This window comes from Centrocercus urophasianus, unplaced genomic scaffold (genome assembly GCF_019232065.1).
Source record: "Centrocercus urophasianus isolate 14NV4802_14NV808 unplaced genomic scaffold, USGS_Curo_1.0 seq_43, whole genome shotgun sequence".
NCBI classification, from domain to species: Eukaryota; Metazoa; Chordata; class Aves; order Galliformes; family Phasianidae; genus Centrocercus; species Centrocercus urophasianus.
In genome coordinates this window covers 1,356,888-1,374,717 of record NW_024885011.1, presented here as the reverse complement: position 1 = coordinate 1,374,717, position 17,830 = coordinate 1,356,888, and the positions used below count along the sequence as shown (strand labels likewise).

The 17,830-nt window shown below is 46.0% G+C and overlaps 1 protein-coding gene across 3 annotated transcripts; it reads left to right on the top strand.

Annotated features, from left to right (window-relative positions):
• Positions 1–2,652: 2,652 nt before the first annotated feature.
• On the top strand, positions 2,653–17,115 carry SFPQ (splicing factor proline and glutamine rich). Of its 3 annotated transcripts, XR_006171280.1 has the most exons (12): positions 2,653–3,393; positions 3,597–3,785; positions 3,881–4,182; positions 4,301–4,396; positions 5,573–5,769; positions 6,003–6,087; positions 6,334–6,451; positions 6,667–6,715; positions 6,795–6,916; positions 15,820–15,864; positions 16,082–16,154; positions 17,033–17,115. XR_006171280.1 is itself a non-coding variant. In XM_042833985.1 (11 exons), exons 1-10 carry the CDS (start codon positions 2,746–2,748, stop codon positions 15,838–15,840), a joined length of 1,827 nt encoding a protein of 608 aa, XP_042689919.1. In that variant the 5' UTR covers positions 2,653–2,745; the 3' UTR covers positions 15,841–15,864; positions 16,082–17,115. The 3 variants fall into 3 exon arrangements, 2 of the variants coding, with proteins under 2 accessions (XP_042689919.1, XP_042689920.1); XM_042833985.1 differs by having other exon boundaries at positions 16,082–17,115; XM_042833986.1 differs by having other exon boundaries at positions 16,039–17,115.
• Positions 17,116–17,830: the final 715 nt, after the last annotated feature.

Genomic DNA, 17,830 nt, shown 5'->3' with positions numbered 1-17,830 from the left:
AGACAATCAACTCCTTCCCTGCAGTCATTCTCTGCATTTGCTTTACTATCACTGTAATCTCTCCTGTAGACCTACGTTACTTACAGTCATCTGGCTTTAAAAATGGCCTACAGGCATATTTGTCGTAGTGTACAGGAACAACCTCTTGGAAAGGAGATATAAAAGGAGATATAATCAGTCAGTACTCAAGCAGGGAAAGGAAACAGTAGAGGAGGGAAGGAGGGGAGAACTCTCATCATCAAGTGCACAGGAAGGCTGCTGAGAGTTCTGCTGTGCTGAGGAGCCGCTGCAGCTATTTGCCACTGCTTTCATCATTTCTCAGCTTTATGTACCAGATGTTGCTGTAGGCATTTTACTTCCTCTTTTATTCTTTAAAGGTGACGCTGCTATTCATGAAACTGTTGAATGCTGGAATAATGAAATTCTGCAGAAATCCCTGCTGCTCCAGACAGGTTGATCAGAAAGCACCACAGATTTGACTGGCAGAGCCTGCAGCAGGGTAAGGCCACCAGCCTGCACTTTTGGAATGCCTCACTGCCACAAGCACTCTGTCTGCTCCTGCCTTTTCCTTCCTGATTATTTTTTTTAATTGCTGAGCATCTTTAGTTCTGTGACACTACTTGAATTTGTGCAGACAGCTTTTCTTAACTGAAGATTATCCTTGTTGGCTACTGAGGCATTAATGACTTCAGACCTCAGTGTCTGCCTGCCTTCTGCAAATGCCTTCCAAAGCCTGCTGCAGGTGTTTTTCTGTCTTCAGCTGCGTACTGCTTTGGTTGTCCCGGGTTTCCAGTCTCAGACACAATGTTTATTTAGGGTGGGAGAGGTAACAAGCTTTCCTCCTCAGTGTTTGTTTTTCTATTAGAACAGCAAGCTTCCCAGAGTGAATATTTACAAAATCAGGGGATTGCTAGCCGAGGTAATTTTTATTTCAAGTCCTCATAGCTACGTTTGTGTGTCTTTGATTTCAAGCCCAGGATTAATACTCCTATTGCAGTTACAGCGTTACAAAAACATACACTCGTATCCTGGACCTTGCTGGGCACATGGAAGCTGAAAGCTATTTTGTGTATTTCAAAGAAGTTGTCCAGATTTGTTTGGGTCTGGGACCGCAGTTATACTCTCTTTTCTTTCAAAAGCTGATAGATTAATAGCTTCCTAAAATATTGTTCACTTGTACTTAGGATGCAACAAAGCTGAAATCAACTCTTTTATACCCAATAATTTTTGAAGCTTTCAGAAATAATCAAGTACTGCCAGGAGGCCACGCCAGTTGTTTGTAAGAGCCAGTCCAAATTGCTTCTTCCAGCGCTTTAACCTCTGAGACACCTCGTGGTGGAAGCGCTCACTGCTCGCTGCAGGGCTGGCATCTCGGCAAGAATCCATTTTAGAACAGAACTCGGGGCCTTCGTTCTGCTGCAGATGGAAGTGGCTCAAGTCGTACAGCCTGGGGAGATGCTAACGTGGGGAAAAGGTGGGTCTCTGGCAAACTTTTTGTTTCAAACTTTTAAAGCCAAAGGGAAATCCATTTTGTTAGGCAGTGAAATCTGCCTTTGTGCGGTACTTCACAAATATTTATGAGATTGATGAGATTTTATCACAATTTCTGCAATTTAACGTTCACAGTTTCTGCCCAAATAAAGAGAACACGTGGCTTTCCCTTGGGCTTCACTTCCAGTTTGTTTCGTTTGGCCTGAAACCGAACACGTAATGTCAACGTGAGCCTTGATGGGTTAAAGCCCTCATTAAAAATATCACTTTGTTCTAACGTTAGCATGCTAAATGCAAAGCCAGTGCACCACCACTGAAACCATCCCCACTGAATGGATGGGAGCCACTTTGGGCTGTTTTCTGTCTGAGAACATGGGATATTCCAGCTGTAACACCGGGTTCTACAGCTTCTTTGTTTATCTACCTGAAGGTATGCTTTGGAGAACTGACATCTGCTTTCTTATCAGCAGAGGAGACAGCAGAGAGCTGTGCCCCTCGTTTACAAGGGGGGCTTGTAAACCCCTCTGCAGATGATTCTTCTCAGTTGGAAGGAAATCTTTACGCCCCTCCCCTGCCAGGCTCCTCACAGCAGCTCGGGTCAAAGCGCTGCTGGCCCAGACCTCCCACGTTGGCGTCGTGTTGCGCTGCCGTGCTTGAACGAACACATGGGAAACTTTTCATCAAACCCGCCCTCAGAGCACAAGTGACACCGCGCCGGGGAGGCCCAACGGAGCCGCCCCGTTGGTGGGGCCGAACCGGGCAGAACCCAACCGAACAGAACCGAACCGCCGGGCTACCGGGCTTGCGGAGCGCCAGCAGCCGCTCGGCGGGGCGGGCGGGTTCGCGCCCGACTGACTTCCCCGGCAGCCAATCGAAAGCTGAACTTCCGTCGTAACTGACCTCCCGCCGGTCAAACTGCCCAATCAGCACGCAGGAGGTTAACGGATCATCCTGTCCCGATGTCGGCGGTCAAATGAGCCAATCGGCGGAGGGTAGGCTCGTTACCAATAGGATCAAAGAGTTTACGGAACACGGGGGCGCCATTTGTCGCCCTACCTATCGGTCTTCGCCGCTGCGGCAGAGGATTGGTTAGTGGGGAGGAGGGGGCGGTTTCCGGGGGCGGGGAAGGTATATTACGGACGGACAAAGGCGGCGGCGAGGCCCTTTAGCTCGCCGCCATTTTGAGCAGCGGACTCTGAGGAGCAGCAACGGCAGCCGGCGCGCCTCTCTTTCTCCGCCTTCCCCATCACCATCATGTCGCGGGATCGGTTCCGTAGCCGTGGAGGCGGCGGCGGGGGCTTCCATCGGCGCGGCGGCGGCGGTGGCCGCGGCGGCCCCAACCACGATTTCCGCTCTCCGCCGCCCGGCATGGGCATGGGCCAGAACCGCGGGCCTATGGGGGGCGGCCCGCAGGGCCCCGGCGGCCCGCCGGGCGGAGGCCCGAAGTCTGAACCGCCCAAGCCTCCGGCGTCGACCTCCGCTCCGCCGTCCTCGTCCTCTTCGTCCTCCGCCACCACGGCGGGCCCCGCCGGCAGCCAGTCCGGCCCCGGGGCGCCTCCTCCGTCCGCCCTGCCCGCGGGGCAGCCGCCGCAGCAGCAGGCCCAGGGCTCCGCGCCTTCCTCCGCGCCCTCCGGCCCCGGGGGGCAGCAGCAGCCGCAGCCCAAGCCGAGCCCCAGCCCCACCCCGGCCGGCGGCCCTAAGAAAGGACAAGGACAGTCGCCCGGCGGCGGGCCCAAGGGGCCAGGCGGGCCGCAGCAGGGGCCGGGCGGGCCTCACAAGGGCGGGCCGGGCCACCGCGGCGGGCCGGGCGGGGAGCCGAGGGGCCGGGGGCAGCAGCACCAGGGACAGCAGAGCCTCTCCTCGCAGCAGGGCCCGGCCGGCGGCGACAAGCTTTCGGACGAGGTGAGTCACGGCCCCCTCCCCCTTTCCCAGCCACAAGATGGCGGCGGCTGCGGCCGGGTACGGAGATCCGCGCGCTCCCGCCGCCATCTTGAGGGGAGGAGCGCGGGGCGGGGGTCCGGGCTGCGCGGGGGGGGGGCGGCGGCGGCGCTCGGATCCGACCGCGGCTTTGCGGCGCCGGCTCCATGTGCTCTGCTTCTTCGTAGGGCTTTAAGGCAAACCTCTCCCTGCTGAGGAGGCCCGGGGAGAAGACTTACACTCAGAGGTGCCGTTTGTTTGTTGGGAATTTGCCCGCCGATATAACGGATGAAGACTTTAAAAGGTTGTTTGCCAAATACGGGGAGCCGGGAGAGGTTTTTATCAACAAAGGAAAAGGCTTTGGCTTCATTAAGTTGGTAGGCATTCGTACCGTCTGCTCGTCTCCTAAAAAATCTCGCAGGTAGTGGCTTATAACCCGATTTCCTAAAACTGGGTTTTAAACTTCCCCCAGGAATCTAGAGCTCTGGCAGAAATCGCCAAGGCAGAACTGGACGACACCCCCATGCGGGGCCGGCAGCTCCGCGTTCGCTTTGCCACGCACGCCGCCGCGCTGTCAGTGCGTAACCTTTCTCCTTACGTGTCCAACGAGTTACTGGAGGAAGCTTTCTCCCAGTTCGGTCCGGTGGAGAGAGCTGTTGTGATTGTAGATGATCGAGGTAGATCAACGGGAAAAGGCATTGTTGAATTTGCGTCAAAGCCAGCTGCCAGAAAAGCGTTTGAACGGTGTACTGAGGGAGTGTTCTTGTTGACGACGTAAGTATTTTGCTTCTCAGGGTTTTTAGTTCTAAGCGGAGTAAAACTGTCAGTTCCTTCTGTTATATGAGAACAAGGATCGATATAGAAATGTAAAGCGTGTGTATTTTGTATTTAGCACCCCTAGGCCAGTTATTGTGGAACCGTTGGAGCAACTGGATGATGAAGATGGTCTTCCAGAAAAGCTTGCTCAGAAGAACCCGATGTACCAAAAGTAGGCATGCTCTTTTTGCTATAATGAGTCTGCAGATAACGTAGTATGGTCACTGACTGTGTAAGAGTTAGGGTGTTTTTTCGGAACCTGGCTCTGAATATCACAAATGGTGCATAAATATCAGCCTGATAACAGATTTTGGGGCTAAATGTAGGAGTGTAATTGCACAGCTCAGAAATCGGGTGTCAGCTGTTACAGCTTGTTCTGTTGTTGGTAATTGTGGTGGTGAGACTTATGTTGGTGTTCCATTGGGAAATAAATGTGTTGGAATTATTACTTTGAGAAACAAAGTAAAATCTCAGGTTGCTACATGGTTACCAAATGTATGGACTTGCCTTACCAGGAGACCACTGTGCATGAGAGTTGGTAGATGAGTTTTGGGTTAGGACCTGTGCATGTAAGCCTGTTTGTTGTAGAACTGTGCTTTTCAGGCTGCAAAAGGGAGTGGATGGAGAAGGCCTTATGGGTGTTATGTGAGAAAGTGTTTGAAATCACTTGTTTTGATCAAAGACTTCAAGAACCTTAGTAACCATGTTCCTGTAAAGAGTGCAGACCAGTGTAGTGTTTTTCCTGAGACCTTAAAAGTGCTTAGAATTGGTAATATGTGAAAAGTTCTTCAACTTTTCTATTTTTTCCATTAACTACTGCATCTCTTAACTTCAGCTGCTTTGTCAGCATAAGCTGTCAGCTCTCAGATGTTTTGAAGTCTAGCTTAAAGTAAATATTACTCTGCTTTAGCACAGTACTCTGGTAAGTCAGCTCTGGAAAGTCCGTGCTCAGGGGCTTTTTCAGCAGCTGTCTGCATATGGGCAAAGGGCTCATCTTAGTTTTGGATTTTGCATCTGGCATTTGCCTGCAGAGGAGGGCTCTGATGAGGAAGCTGCAGGGTAAACATGCAGTAGAACAGGAAGCAGAACAATTTGCTTGGATGTGATGGTGCAGGAGACGCTCTGTGTTTGCCTTTGGTGTAGTTGTTGAGTTAACTTAAATGCTGCTGTTTAAATCCATAAAATGCTGTATGGTTTTCATTCTGTCCAAGCAATCTTTAATCACGTTGTTGAGGTGATTCCTGGTTTCCTTTGTTTCCTTGTGCTTGGCTGTGGTGCCAGTGATTTTTTTTGTTGACCTTCATTTTTGAGGCTTGTGCAGCCTGGCTGAGCATCTTCCTTTCTGCAGGGAAAGAGAAACTCCTCCCCGTTTTGCTCAGCCTGGCAGTTTTGAGTTTGAATATTCCCAGAGATGGAAATCTTTAGATGAAATGGAAAAACAACAGAGAGAACAAGTGGCAAAAAACATGAAAGATGCCAAGGACAAACTCGAGAGTGAGATGGAAGATGCTTATCACGAGCATCAGGCAAACCTCTTGCGTCAAGGTAATGGGCTCCGGATTCTTTGTCTCCTCATGCTTGTTTTTGCTCTGAATGCTGCCTTCAGTGCCTAACTTGCTAACAGCTCCAATAAGTGTGCTTCCTCAGTCTGACCTAAAAGTATGATTAAGACCAGTGCTGTGTGGTGTCTGCAGTAGTATGATTGATGTTACTCTAATTCAAATCTGAATTTAAATCTGAGTTTGTGGAGCTCCTGCTGACAGACTTGGTTTCTGCAGACCTTATGAGGCGTCAGGAGGAACTGAGACGTATGGAAGAACTCCATAATCAGGAAATGCAGAAACGCAAGGAAATTCAGCTCAGGTTGGTCTGGCTTTTACAGGATTTTTCAGTTGTGCGTTTTTTAATGGTTGATTTGTGAAAACTTTCTTCAAGAGACCATTGCTGCCTCAGTTTGTAGATGAGAAGTTGAACAGCAGTTCAAGTTTTTTTTTCCTTGATTGTGTTTTTTTTCTGAAGCGTAATCATTAACTGAAACTGCTCGTGCGTGGGGCTGATGTCTGGTGTGTGTGACTGCCGTGGTTTAATGATCTGCTCTGGGTTGATCAGGCAGGAGGAGGAGCGTCGCAGACGGGAGGAGGAGATGATGATCCGTCAGCGAGAGATGGAAGAACAGATGAGAAGGCAGAGGGAAGAGAATTACAGTAGAATGGGTTATATGGATCCCGTAAGTGAAACCGCTCTGTTTCCTGGATTGATGACCGTGCTCAGAGATTTCCAGAGTTGTTGCATGTTGTTGAGGTCGTGTTCTGCTTCCTTTAGGTTAGAGGTGGTGTCTTTGTGTAATTGAGGTGGTAGTAGTTGGCTGTGCGCACGCTTTGTCTCCTGAGAGGCTGGGTCTCAGTCGTAGCTTCTGTGCTAAAAGTTGTTTCTTCTATGCAGAGGGAGAGAGACATGAGAATGGGTGGTGCCACCACAATGAACATGGGAGGTAAAGAATTTTTAAATGATTACTTAATGTGGCTACCTCAGAAATTGTCAGAATATGATTATATATTTCTCTTTCTTAGATCCTTATGCTTCTGCAGCCCAGAAATTTCCACCTCTTGGAGGTGGAGGCGGCATAGGTTATGAAGCTAATCCAGGAGTTGGCCAAGCAGCCATGAGTGGTTCTATGATGGGAAGTGACATGGTAACGTATCCTGTGATGGCTTTAGTTTAGCACAAGAGAAAAGTTGCAGTTGGAAATGAAGTTCTGTGTTCGGTTGTGTAAATTTCACTGTTAACTGCTGACTTTCTCGTCAGGTGTTTAACATGGAGGAGTAGTTTGGCATTATGTAGTACTAGTTTAGTTAACCATTACGGTAGTTTACGCAGTTGGAAGTTGTTTGTAACTGAATTCAAATGTGCTGTTAAGCATATTTGCAATTAACTCTGACCTTATTGGACTTGAGAAATTCTGCATCACAGTTAGGCTTGGAAGGATTTTTATAAATTCTAGAGAATACGAAAATTTTCAGAATTAAAATACCAGTAGCAGCTGTTGAGTAATGTGACCTTCTGTATGGGCAAGTGAGATGATTGTTCTCCTTTCCACAGTTGAACATTGCATTTATTTTGGCCCTTCCAAGCCTTGGTAGAATTGATGCATGCTGTTAGAGATATGCTGTTAATTCAGAAATCTGCCAACGTCTCTTAAGTAGCAGATTAACTTAGATAATGGGAGCAGCATATCACTTACTCTACATGCTGATGTTTGCTATAGAAAAGCAGGATTGCTGTCTTTTTTTTTCAAGACTTAGGGCACGTTCCAGTGGTCTGACTGTAGCCATTTTGTGGTTCCTAATCCACAAGGGAATGAAATGATAGCCTGTTCTTGTTGCTTTCTCTTTGTTGGGGATGACTGTAGGTAGTTTGTTAAGGCTGCTGCATATCTCGTGCTCCGAGGTATGGTTCCAAGCTGCACTATTTTTGGCACACTATATGTGTGGATGGGCTTTGAGCCTGCTTGGTGTTATCACACTGAAGCAATGCTGATCCAGGTTAAAGAAATGCTTACTGGGTATAATGGAAAGCTGTTGGTTGAGGTGGTGATACTAGCGTGCTTTCACCCTCCTCTTACAGGGTGTACTGTGTTGCACAAGCTGAACGAAATGATTTTTGGGTGGGTTTAGGCCTCTGGCTTAACTTTGTGAGCTACCATAACAGCTTATCAAATATCTTCTGTTTTGATGGGAACTGTGTCTTAGAAACCATAACTCTGCAGAGCCGCAACGATTCAGCAGACAGTGCTGGTGGCCTTAATGTACCTGTAGTCTACTGATACCTTTAGGCAGCTCTTAAGCTTCCAGCAAATAGTTAGGCAGTCTGTGGTAAATGCTGTGAGTATTTTTCTCCTCTTGAAATCCCTGGTACAGGTGCATGCTGAACGAGTGTAATACCTGGAAACGTGTGACAGGGAGATGGCCTTGAGTTTCTTAGGATGGGGGATCTCTGCCACACAGTGCTGTCACAGTTATTGGGCTGACATCTTCGTGAGGGAGAGGAGGTAGACTCCAGCTGCCACAAAGTAGGCAGGAAAAAGATTTGTTAGCATTTGACATAACTTTCCTTGGGAGGAGTGAAACTGACTTTCAGAAGCGGGGTCTGAGTTTTCAGTTGCAGGTACCTTTTGTAACAAACAGCCCAGCATTGTTCTGTTACTTGGTAGCAGAAAACTGTGCTTGAGACCAAGGTCGAGAGCTTTTTGTTAAAATTTGGCAGTTCTGTACATTGAATGCTGATCACAACTACTGTTACAGTAACTGAATGAAGTACGTGCAATGGGAGGTGCTAGCAAGAATATCTGAAGTCTCTGCTTTATTGCAGGGTAACTTAGCTTTTACATCTTGGTGTGAAGCCTTTCAACACTGAAGCTGTGAATTTTTCCAGGAGCTTGTGATGAAGGTGGGGTGGGAAGGGATCTATTGACTGGATGCACACAACCCTTTGTGCATAGTTCTAACCTGAAACGGAGTCAGTTGTGGTTCTCTGAACACACACTGCACATACAGCAGCAGTTTCGGAGTGTGTGGGATGGAACAGAAGCAAGTCTTTTGATGGAGCAGTTGCGTTGGTTAGGTAAATCACTGGTCATGAGCTTTTTCACATTTTTTTTTCTTCTTGTAATGCAGTAGCACTCACTGTCAGTTTTGATTACTGCCTAAGGCCTCTACAGTTTAGTCAGCAGACCGTAGTCTTAACCCCATCTTGAAAAGCACATGGGCTCTATTGCAGCACATGCCATTAACTGGTGAGTAGGCATTCTGTTTACAGTGACATTTCATGAATGTCAGCTCGTACTTCAGTGAACTGAAGAAGCTCTCTCTGGCTAGGCTTGTTTGGAAATGACAGTGATGTAATCTAAGCTTTTATCGCACTAAAGGTGAGAAGTTTGCAAGCTGTTTGCATTAACTTGGTTGAAAATTGCTAGAGCTCATTGTGAAAAGTTGTTAATTCACATCTGCACTAATGCTTACATTTCTAGCACTGCAGGGAGGATCTGTTCTTTGTAACAGATGTATGAGAATGCATCAAGTGGGAACATACCTCAAGGCATGTATTACAATAAACTAATTTTTAAATTACCCTTTTTTCCTTTCTATGTTCCCGGTACCTGTGGATCGGCTCAATGGTGATTGTATCGACGAACCTTGACTGCGGAACCTTCTAAAAATATATACTTAACACACATGGACATCAACTACATATAATGAACTGTTAATTCTGTTCCAATAGCGTCCTGAACGCTTTGGGCAGGGAGGTGCGGGGCCTGTGGGTGGCCAGGGTCCTAGAGGAATGGGGCCTGGAACACCAACAGGATATGGTAGAGGGAGAGAAGAATACGAAGGCCCAAACAAAAAGCCCCGATTTTAGATGTGACCTGTAGTTTCATTCCAGTTTGTTTTGTCTGTCTTGTTTAGACACCAACTTTTTAATTCTTGCATTTTAGTAAGAAAGCTACGTTTTTATGGATGTTAGAAACTTACTGACCTAATATTTGTAAGTGGTCTGTTTGGGCAAGTACAACTTAATTATGTAATGCAGTGTTTCAAAACAAGTTTAGCTGTTTTTTTGATGTATAACGTCCCTAACTTGATGGCAGTGTACGTTGTGCCACTGAATTCCCAAAGTGTACCAACTTTTTTTTACTGTGCTTCAAATAAATAGAAAACTAAATGTAGTAACTTTTCTTGCCATTCATGGTTAAATTAAGAGGCTAAATATAATATAACCACACCTTCAGCAGTAAACTGAGAGTCTTGCCATAGAGATCCAACTAGGCCCAGGGTGTGGAACTGTAGTGAAGAGCTGAGATCTCTTCCCATGAAGCCTCTAGCCTAAGACTGGGACAAATAGCTTAACTGCCCAGTAGGTGCAGATTTTTGAACGTTGGGCTGCAATAAGAAAGCAACTCAAAATCTTGCAGATGCTGTCAGATAACGGTAACGAAAGCTACGCTGCAAGTAATGCAGCATGTAAAGCATTTCTTACCTTAGCTCTGGATGACGGGTGGTGGGCTGGTTGCACTTACCACCTTGGCAGTTACTGCTTGATACTTTCTAAAGACTTTAAGCAGAAGACTAGCAATGGTTATTTTAAAATAAACCCATAGAAAGACTTGTATTGACTGACTCCCTAACTTACGGGTTATTAATGAGATATTTATATGCTCTTAAGCTGTTTGAGATTGCAGGATCTGGCCTTGCTCCGTATTGTGTACCTGCCTGAAACTGCTTGGCAAAAAAAAACAACCCAGAAGTGCTGCTCAAGTGATTAGGGGAGAACCTGCTAATTCATACTTGTAACTTGCTTTATGTCCTCGTGCTAATTGAGTGGACTAATTTGCATAGCTCAGAATTCAATTGTATTATGGGGGCTGCAGGAGCTAGTCCTGAATCTTGTAGCTGCTGGATAAATCATAAAAGCCTGTATGTAAAATACAGAGAAATGAGCATTCTTGCACGATGGCTATTGTTATTATTGATGTGTAGAGGTAATGCATCAAAAGCAGTATCTAAATCTGGAGTTAATGCTGCACCGTACAAATAAATTCCCTTCAAGGCTGTTTTGTAGATCTGATGAATTCGTTAGCTTGCTGTTAATTTCATTAACTCCCCTCAGGAGAATTTCAAAGCATTCTGGACTCAAGGTAGTTGCTTTGCTTATTATTACATTGTACCAGATAAGCTGGGAACGCGACTTCCCAGCATAAAATGCCTTGGTGTTAATGCAGGATACACAAACCTGCTTAGCACACAGTAGGTAGACGTAGCTGGCTGTACCTTCATGCAATTCCCCAACTACTGAGCGTTCTGTAAGTAGTTTCAATCTTAACAGTGATCTTTCCACTCCTCGTGCTGAGCATTGGCTAACTCTAAATTCTGTGCTAAATTCTCTGTGGTTAAAAGTTCAGTGTCAGATGTGCAGTATCTTAGAGTGCAGATGATTGCTTGTGAAGTACTCACTGTAAGTGCTGATACCCCTTAAATGACCAAAGTGGCATGTTGTGAAATACTGGTCCCAGGTAACACTGACTGGAACATTCAGTGCACCAAATAGTGACTCAGCTGGTTTGGTGAATGCTTTTTATCTTCCCAGAAAAGTTTGGAGATTGATAACGTGCTAAGACAATGAATTGTTACTCAGGAAGCTCTGAACTGGCAGTTCCTGCACTGCAGACCAGGTATCTGGGAGTACTTGTGTTGGATATGGAGCTTAAAACCAGCAGTCCCACTGCAATTTGCTTCAAGGAGAACTAAATAATGCCTGTGTTTTCTGCAGGGTGTTCGTGGGACACCCACAAAAACGGAAGGTGTCTGAGCTGGGGAATTCTGAACGCAAACATGAAATTAATGTTTTCAGTTTATTTTTCAGATGACATGTCATTCTTTATTAAAGAGATGCTGGTGCATATCCTAAAGTACGTTCTTTTGTAGCTCTGTAACTGAAGAGTGAAGGATGCTGATGTCCTTGTACCTTACAGAGGTGGTCTTTTGGTACCCTGTTTTGTACATAAGCTACTGCTGGTAGCCTAGATGAGTTGCAAAAACAATGACTATAGTAAATATATGGAGAGGATTTGGCAGTTTTCAAAAGATCTGAAAGCTCGGCTAAATCTGGCTTGGTTGTAGCTGCATAAGCAGAATCTCTAAAATGAGCTCTGCTTTGAGTTGCACGTATTCAACAGGCATGACAATTAAATAGCCAACTTCACTTCAAGACCTTTTAAAGGTAGTGTCTTAAAAGCTGGCAAACGTGTCAATGTTAAAACGTGATCAAGTTATGAAACGTGGGAGGTGAGAAGCTCATGTTCCTTTGATCTGTTCCGATGAGGTTTTGGACTTTTTTCAGCAAATCAGATCGATGTAACTGAATCATCAAAACAACTAAGAAAAGTGCTTGGTTGGGCAGACCTGTTCCTGGCTGGGTCTGCCTTGCATAACCTATTTTTGTACTGGACTTGGAGGACATTGGCTGTTGCAATTTAGCTTTGTTTTAACAAAATTTGAGCCCTTTTTGACACTTGATATCTAAAAACTGCAGCATGTAGAAACTGGTATCTTCATATCTTCACACTTTCTCAAATGAATAGAGAATGATCCCATCTTCTGGTGTAGACACGTTAACTAATCATGTATACAGCTGATGAGAACCTGAAACTGCTTTTGAGATTTTGTGGTATTTTTGTGGTAGAAAAATTCTTGGCTTCTCCTTGGCAACCATTTATTGTGGCAGCAAGCTTTTGCTGGAGTTTCTGAGACTGCAATTTACACTTAAAACTAGTGGCCTGCTACATAACTGCACTTAGCCAGCATTTCTGCAGTTCATAACTGTGAGGAACGTAGTACCACAAATGGCAATGGACATTAGGACCCGGATGTAGTATTCCTGCTTGCTCCAAGATTCTCATTGCCGACTGCATACAGGTAGGTAACAAGCAATATAATATAACTTGGTGACTTTCTATGTAATCTTATACTGTGGCTATTCTGACATCACACTTCTGACTGTGGAATTACAGTGCAGCACTCTTCATACCTGTATGTTAAACTTGCATCAAAGCTGCGTGGTTTTCGGTTTTAAGCTTCTGCCTTGTTCAAAGCCAGTAGGCAACAACTTACTGTGGTTCTTAGCAAAGTGCTTTCAGACCCGATTCCTTTGTACGTGTGGCTCGGCCTGTGTGCATTTCTCTCAGTTACGGTGTGACGAAGATGTTCTTGGAGGAGCTCTGTGGGGAAGAGGGAGCGTGGTCTTGCACTCAGTGAACAAGTCAACCCAGTGCTCTCAGTGCATAGGACAGGGCCGTTCAAACTTTCCGCAGTGACAGTGGCCTGTTTGCAGTGCATCCCTTGATGTAGAGTCTTGGCTCGGTAGGAAATGTGTCAGTAATCGCTGCTGTAGCCCTGTGTAAACTGGTAGCCAAAGCTCAGTAACGTGGTCAGCTTCAGGATGGATTGGGAATGCTTCTCAGGACATACGTATGACTGCTTGAGTGAATAGCCCTGTAAAATTTCAGTAGAGCTTATTGGACATCTCAGTTGTCTTTAATTAACCCTCGATTGGCAAACAAAGTACATTTCTCTGCCTTGGACAGTGGTGAGGTTCTTTACTTCTGCCTCTCAGTCATCTTGGTAGCGTGATGCTCATCTTCATTTCTCATCTGTCTCGAGGATGTGATTCTAAACTCTTCATTAATAGAAATGCTGAATGTAGCTTTTCAGGATTAACGTGTTTACGTTTCCAGACATCCAGACATGCTGATCTCCAGCTCTTTTGCATGAGTTCTTGAACCTGAATTTCAAGGTCCCTTGTTTCAGCACACGACCTGGCTCGTCTGATCAGCTTTTTCAGAGGTGCTGTGATGTGTTTTCCCACTTGATCTGCAAAGTTCTGCTTTGCATACTCGTTTCCGGTATTTTGCACCAATCTGTGTTATGTTCAAGAAAATACTCTTGCTGTCCAACACGTGATCTGCTGGTCAGCCTTGCCCTGCTGTAGTTATCTTACAGTGTTCCTCTGAAAGCAGCCAGCTGCACCTTACATCTCAAGATTGCAATGTTAGGCCTTTGCTTAGAGCGCAGTGAGTGTAGCTCAAATCTGACCAAACAGGGGCACAGTTTGTCACAAAGTCAGTTTGATTTTTTTATTTATTTTTTTTTTGGTGATGGCTTACTCTAAACCTGGGACTGGAATTCAGCAGCAAAACTGCTGACAGTGTGCATGCTGTCATGTAGTAAAACGGAACTGTTAATCTTTAAACCGATGCTCAGATGGAAGTAGTATTTCCAGTGTGCTCTGGACACTTGACTTTACCTGCAGAAATGTCGTGGAGGGGTTATGGGCACATCTGCTCTATTCTACATACTTAAACTTGGTAGGGTTTTGACACTCTTGGAGCAAGCAACCTGTGACTGAACCATAGGTCTCATACCAGCTCTAACTGCCTGCAGTAATGGAACTCGGTGTGGTAGATAACTGAAAAGCCAGTCTGTAACAAGCGCGTACCAACCAATGGCATTGAAGTGCTTGCATTGTGTTTCATCTTGGTTTTCTATCTTGGTGTGAAACACACTTTTTCTCAAAAAGATCATCTGAAGCTCAGAAGTGTGGTGTCAGAATACATATGCGTACCTGTTAGGCCCTCAGGCCAGATTCTGGTGCTGTCAGGAGAGCACAGCATAGCGTGTATGGGGGCTTTACTGTAACATTAAGCATCCAAAGTGTTGATTTGCTTGCAGTTTTCCCCATAGCTAAACACTGAGGCCTGTGAGTAGTTTTAGGACTTCAGCAGTAATGGGGTTGCATGTCTCTGTTAATCATTGCCAGCTGCAGTGACATGATCAGGAAGGCCAGTGTTCTGTTCCATCACGTTAAATAAGGCTAAGCTCGTTAGAAAGGATGCATAAAAAGTATTGCTGCTCTGACTAATTACTTGGCTTCTTCCACTACTAGGAAGTTTGGAATCGGCTAATTAGCTTCAGATTTCTCTCTCCATACCAGCTAGTGGGGCTCTTAAATAGCTACTTACTGGAAAAGGAAAAAAGGGAGGATTGGCCTTCTCCCACTTCTGTCATTGCTGCTAGGTAATGATTGACATGTTAGGACTTGGCTGTGCAATCCCGCAGTGGTCTGTGAAACCCCATCTCTATAAATGTTGCTTCTGAGCACCAGTACTGAAGAGCTAACTGGGAGGGCTGGGAGGAGTGTGGCTATGGAAGTGAATCTGGAGTGTTAAAAGGATGCACAAAGATATAGTATCCCTTATGCATGGTGTTTGTTGCTATGGCATAGAAAACAAAATGTGCATACTCTCTTTCTGCTCCCGAGGGCCATGATAAAACCCAGGTGGTGGGTTGGAGACTAAACTTGAACTTTTCCCTACCTGGTGAAATCCCACTGTGAGCATTGCGATTTGCCTCCCAGCTTGAGGTGTGCACAGAACCTTGTACTGCTACATCCCTAGTTGCTAACCATTGAAGTTTGCCCTCAATTAAGCTGTAAGTAAAAGGGGGGGGGAGGTCAGAAGGGAAGAAGCTGTCGCTTAGAATAAAAGCAGTAGACTTCCAGTGCTAATCTCTAGTGTCTTCCTTTGGCTTTTGAAGCACTTCTAGGACTATCGAACTGGGGGCTGCTAGGAATAAGGGGCACTGCACTCCTTCACGAAGCAGAAGGAAGAGGGCATTGTACAGGAGACAAACTAGGCTCAAATAGAAGAAGTAGCTTGATTGGAATCCTTAATGCCTTCACATAAGGGATAGTATACCTCTGGCTGCAATCAAACCACATTGTACTCAGACTGGTGATTTACGGTTTGTGCTCTGACAAGGTGCAGTTCTTCAGTCAACTACATGCATTTTCCTTCACTTCTTTACAAGTGCTTAGGCTAGCCTATTTCTGCCCCTTATTCTTCCATTTAATATTTTGGAATAGTTTGTAAATTCCCCTTCATAACTAATCAGTCCACGTATCTGAAATCTTTGCTTTTTAAGTTAGCTTTGAAATGGTTAGAAGTTTCTGTATGTTATTGTAATAACTTCACTTGTTATCCTTTAGGTGAAGATGCGAGCTGAGTGAAACTGGGGTGCTCATCCATGAGAGGTAAGCACAGCCCTGTCCTGTTCTGAACAGTGGAATAACAAAATGGGCAGTTGGTGTGCAGTCAGTGGGAAACGAGCAGCGAGTGTGTGAGATGTGGGATTTGGTGTGCTGCTGTGGGGCTGTGACCTGGGTTTGGCACTTGGGAGCAGAAACACCTTTCTGTTTGTATGACAGATTGCAGACCTGCTGTTGATAAAAGCTGTGATGATTTTTCCAGTTCAGGAGCTGAGCATGAGCACATCCAGCGTGATGTCCCGTGATGTGAGTGGAGCAAGGGAACAAGGCAACAAGTAAGTAGAGAATGCCCTTAGGCTGCTGATCTGTTAGAGCAGCACATCGCAAGGGGATGTGTGGGGTAATTCCTGCCTGAAGCTTCTGTGATTGATCTCATTTTTATATAAAAGCAGTATTTCTTTTGTAGAGCCAAAGTATGACTGTTGGTTTAGGCTTTTCAGCCATGCAGCATCATGCAAAACCGTTTTCTGAACGCTGCAGGTGGTCAGGGCAGGAAATAATCATGCCTAAGATTGAGGCTGAAGTGGATGGGTTGGGAATGGGGTGCAGTGATTGTCAGCAAAGGAGGAGAGCAATGAAGCAGATAATTAAGTGTTAAAGTTGCTACAAAAGCTGTGTTTTTGAAGTAGTTAATGAACACTGAACTTAACGAGAAGGAGCAGGTAGTGGTTTAGGGAAATAAAGTAACTTGTAGAGCTGGAATTAATGACATCTTCCCTCTAATTTGCTACTTAAACTACAAGGGGAGCTGCAGATTTGTTTAAATCTTGAGTGGAGAGCAACATGCAAAGTTCTGTAACACGAGGGAGGGGTAAGTGACAACCCAGACGTGCTGCAGCTCACCCTGCAAGTCGTGAAGGTGATGAGATTCAATCAGTGAACTGATTGGATCCAGTGTGACTTGTCACTGCTGCTCTTGTTTCTTGGGTAGTGAAGCACGAAGCCACTTCAGATCTTTTAAGTTTGGAGTAGAGGACAATGTGGATGCTGTTCATTTCATCTCAAGCCTAACAAGAGACCTTAAGATTCTAGAGGAAGTCTGTCAGGTGCATGACCTTCCTTCGTGATGCACTGATTCCCTTTCTGTGTGGCTGCTTGTGATTTCTGGTGGTGATTTCTATGTTCTGGCTAACGGCACGCTTTGTACTTGCAGAAGAAGATGAAGCCCAAATGCAGTGAAGAGGAGCCAGGAACGTTCTAGGAGTTTTTAAAAATAAAGTATTTGAATTTTCTTAATGCTGCCTTGTTTTGTTGTGGAGTGCATTCAGCAGGTGAGCCGTTATGTTCTGTGTTGAGTAACTGCCTGCAGTGCGAGCCTGTGGAAGGGGAATGCAGGATGTGCTTTGAGCACTGGGTGAGGAAGGGGTTCAGGCACTGGGCTTCACGTGGCAAACACACGAGGCGCCCACCCTGAGCTGAGGGCTGTGACGTGTCTGTTTTTCACCTGCTGTGCCCTGGCCTCGTTCTGCCAGTTGACCTACGCCAGCTGTGGGGTAGCTGTGCTTCCTGACCAGCGTGCAGCCATGTGGGCTTTTGTGAGAGAGACCAGCTTGATTTTTTCCTGGATTCTTTCCCCTGAGGCACTCGAGTTGATTCTGGAAGTTCCACCCGTTCCATCCCCATCTGCAGGGCTCTGTGTACCTGTTGGATTTCTCACTGTTTGCACGTTGCTCGATTGGTTTGTCGTCATTTACTCAATGACTGCAGCAGTTCAAACTGGATGCCAGGGTTGGAGTTCCCTGAAAACCAGAGCAGTGCTTTTTTTCCTGCTCTTAAAGCGTGAGTTTCCATGGTTCAAATTGATTTTCTTGGATAGGACAGGTGTGATGCATTAAAGCCACTCTGCATAATTGCACTGGGGAAGGTTGGCGCTGCGCTGGAGCCCTGAGCTGTTGTGTTTCACCTCTTGGTGCAGTGAGGTGAAGGATTTGTTGGTGTTTTTGACATCTCT

Excerpts from the sequence above, each read along its gene's own strand:
- SFPQ (XM_042833985.1), top strand. The coding sequence starts at position 2,746 with ATGTCGCGGGATCGGTTCCGTAGCCGTGGAGGCGGCGGCGGGGGCTTC. Across the intron at positions 4,183-4,300 it reads GGAGTGTTCTTGTTGACGAC|CACCCCTAGGCCAGTTATTG; the intron begins GTAAGTATTTTG and ends TTTTGTATTTAG. Across the intron at positions 6,452-6,666 it reads GAATGGGTTATATGGATCCC|AGGGAGAGAGACATGAGAAT; the intron begins GTAAGTGAAACC and ends TCTTCTATGCAG.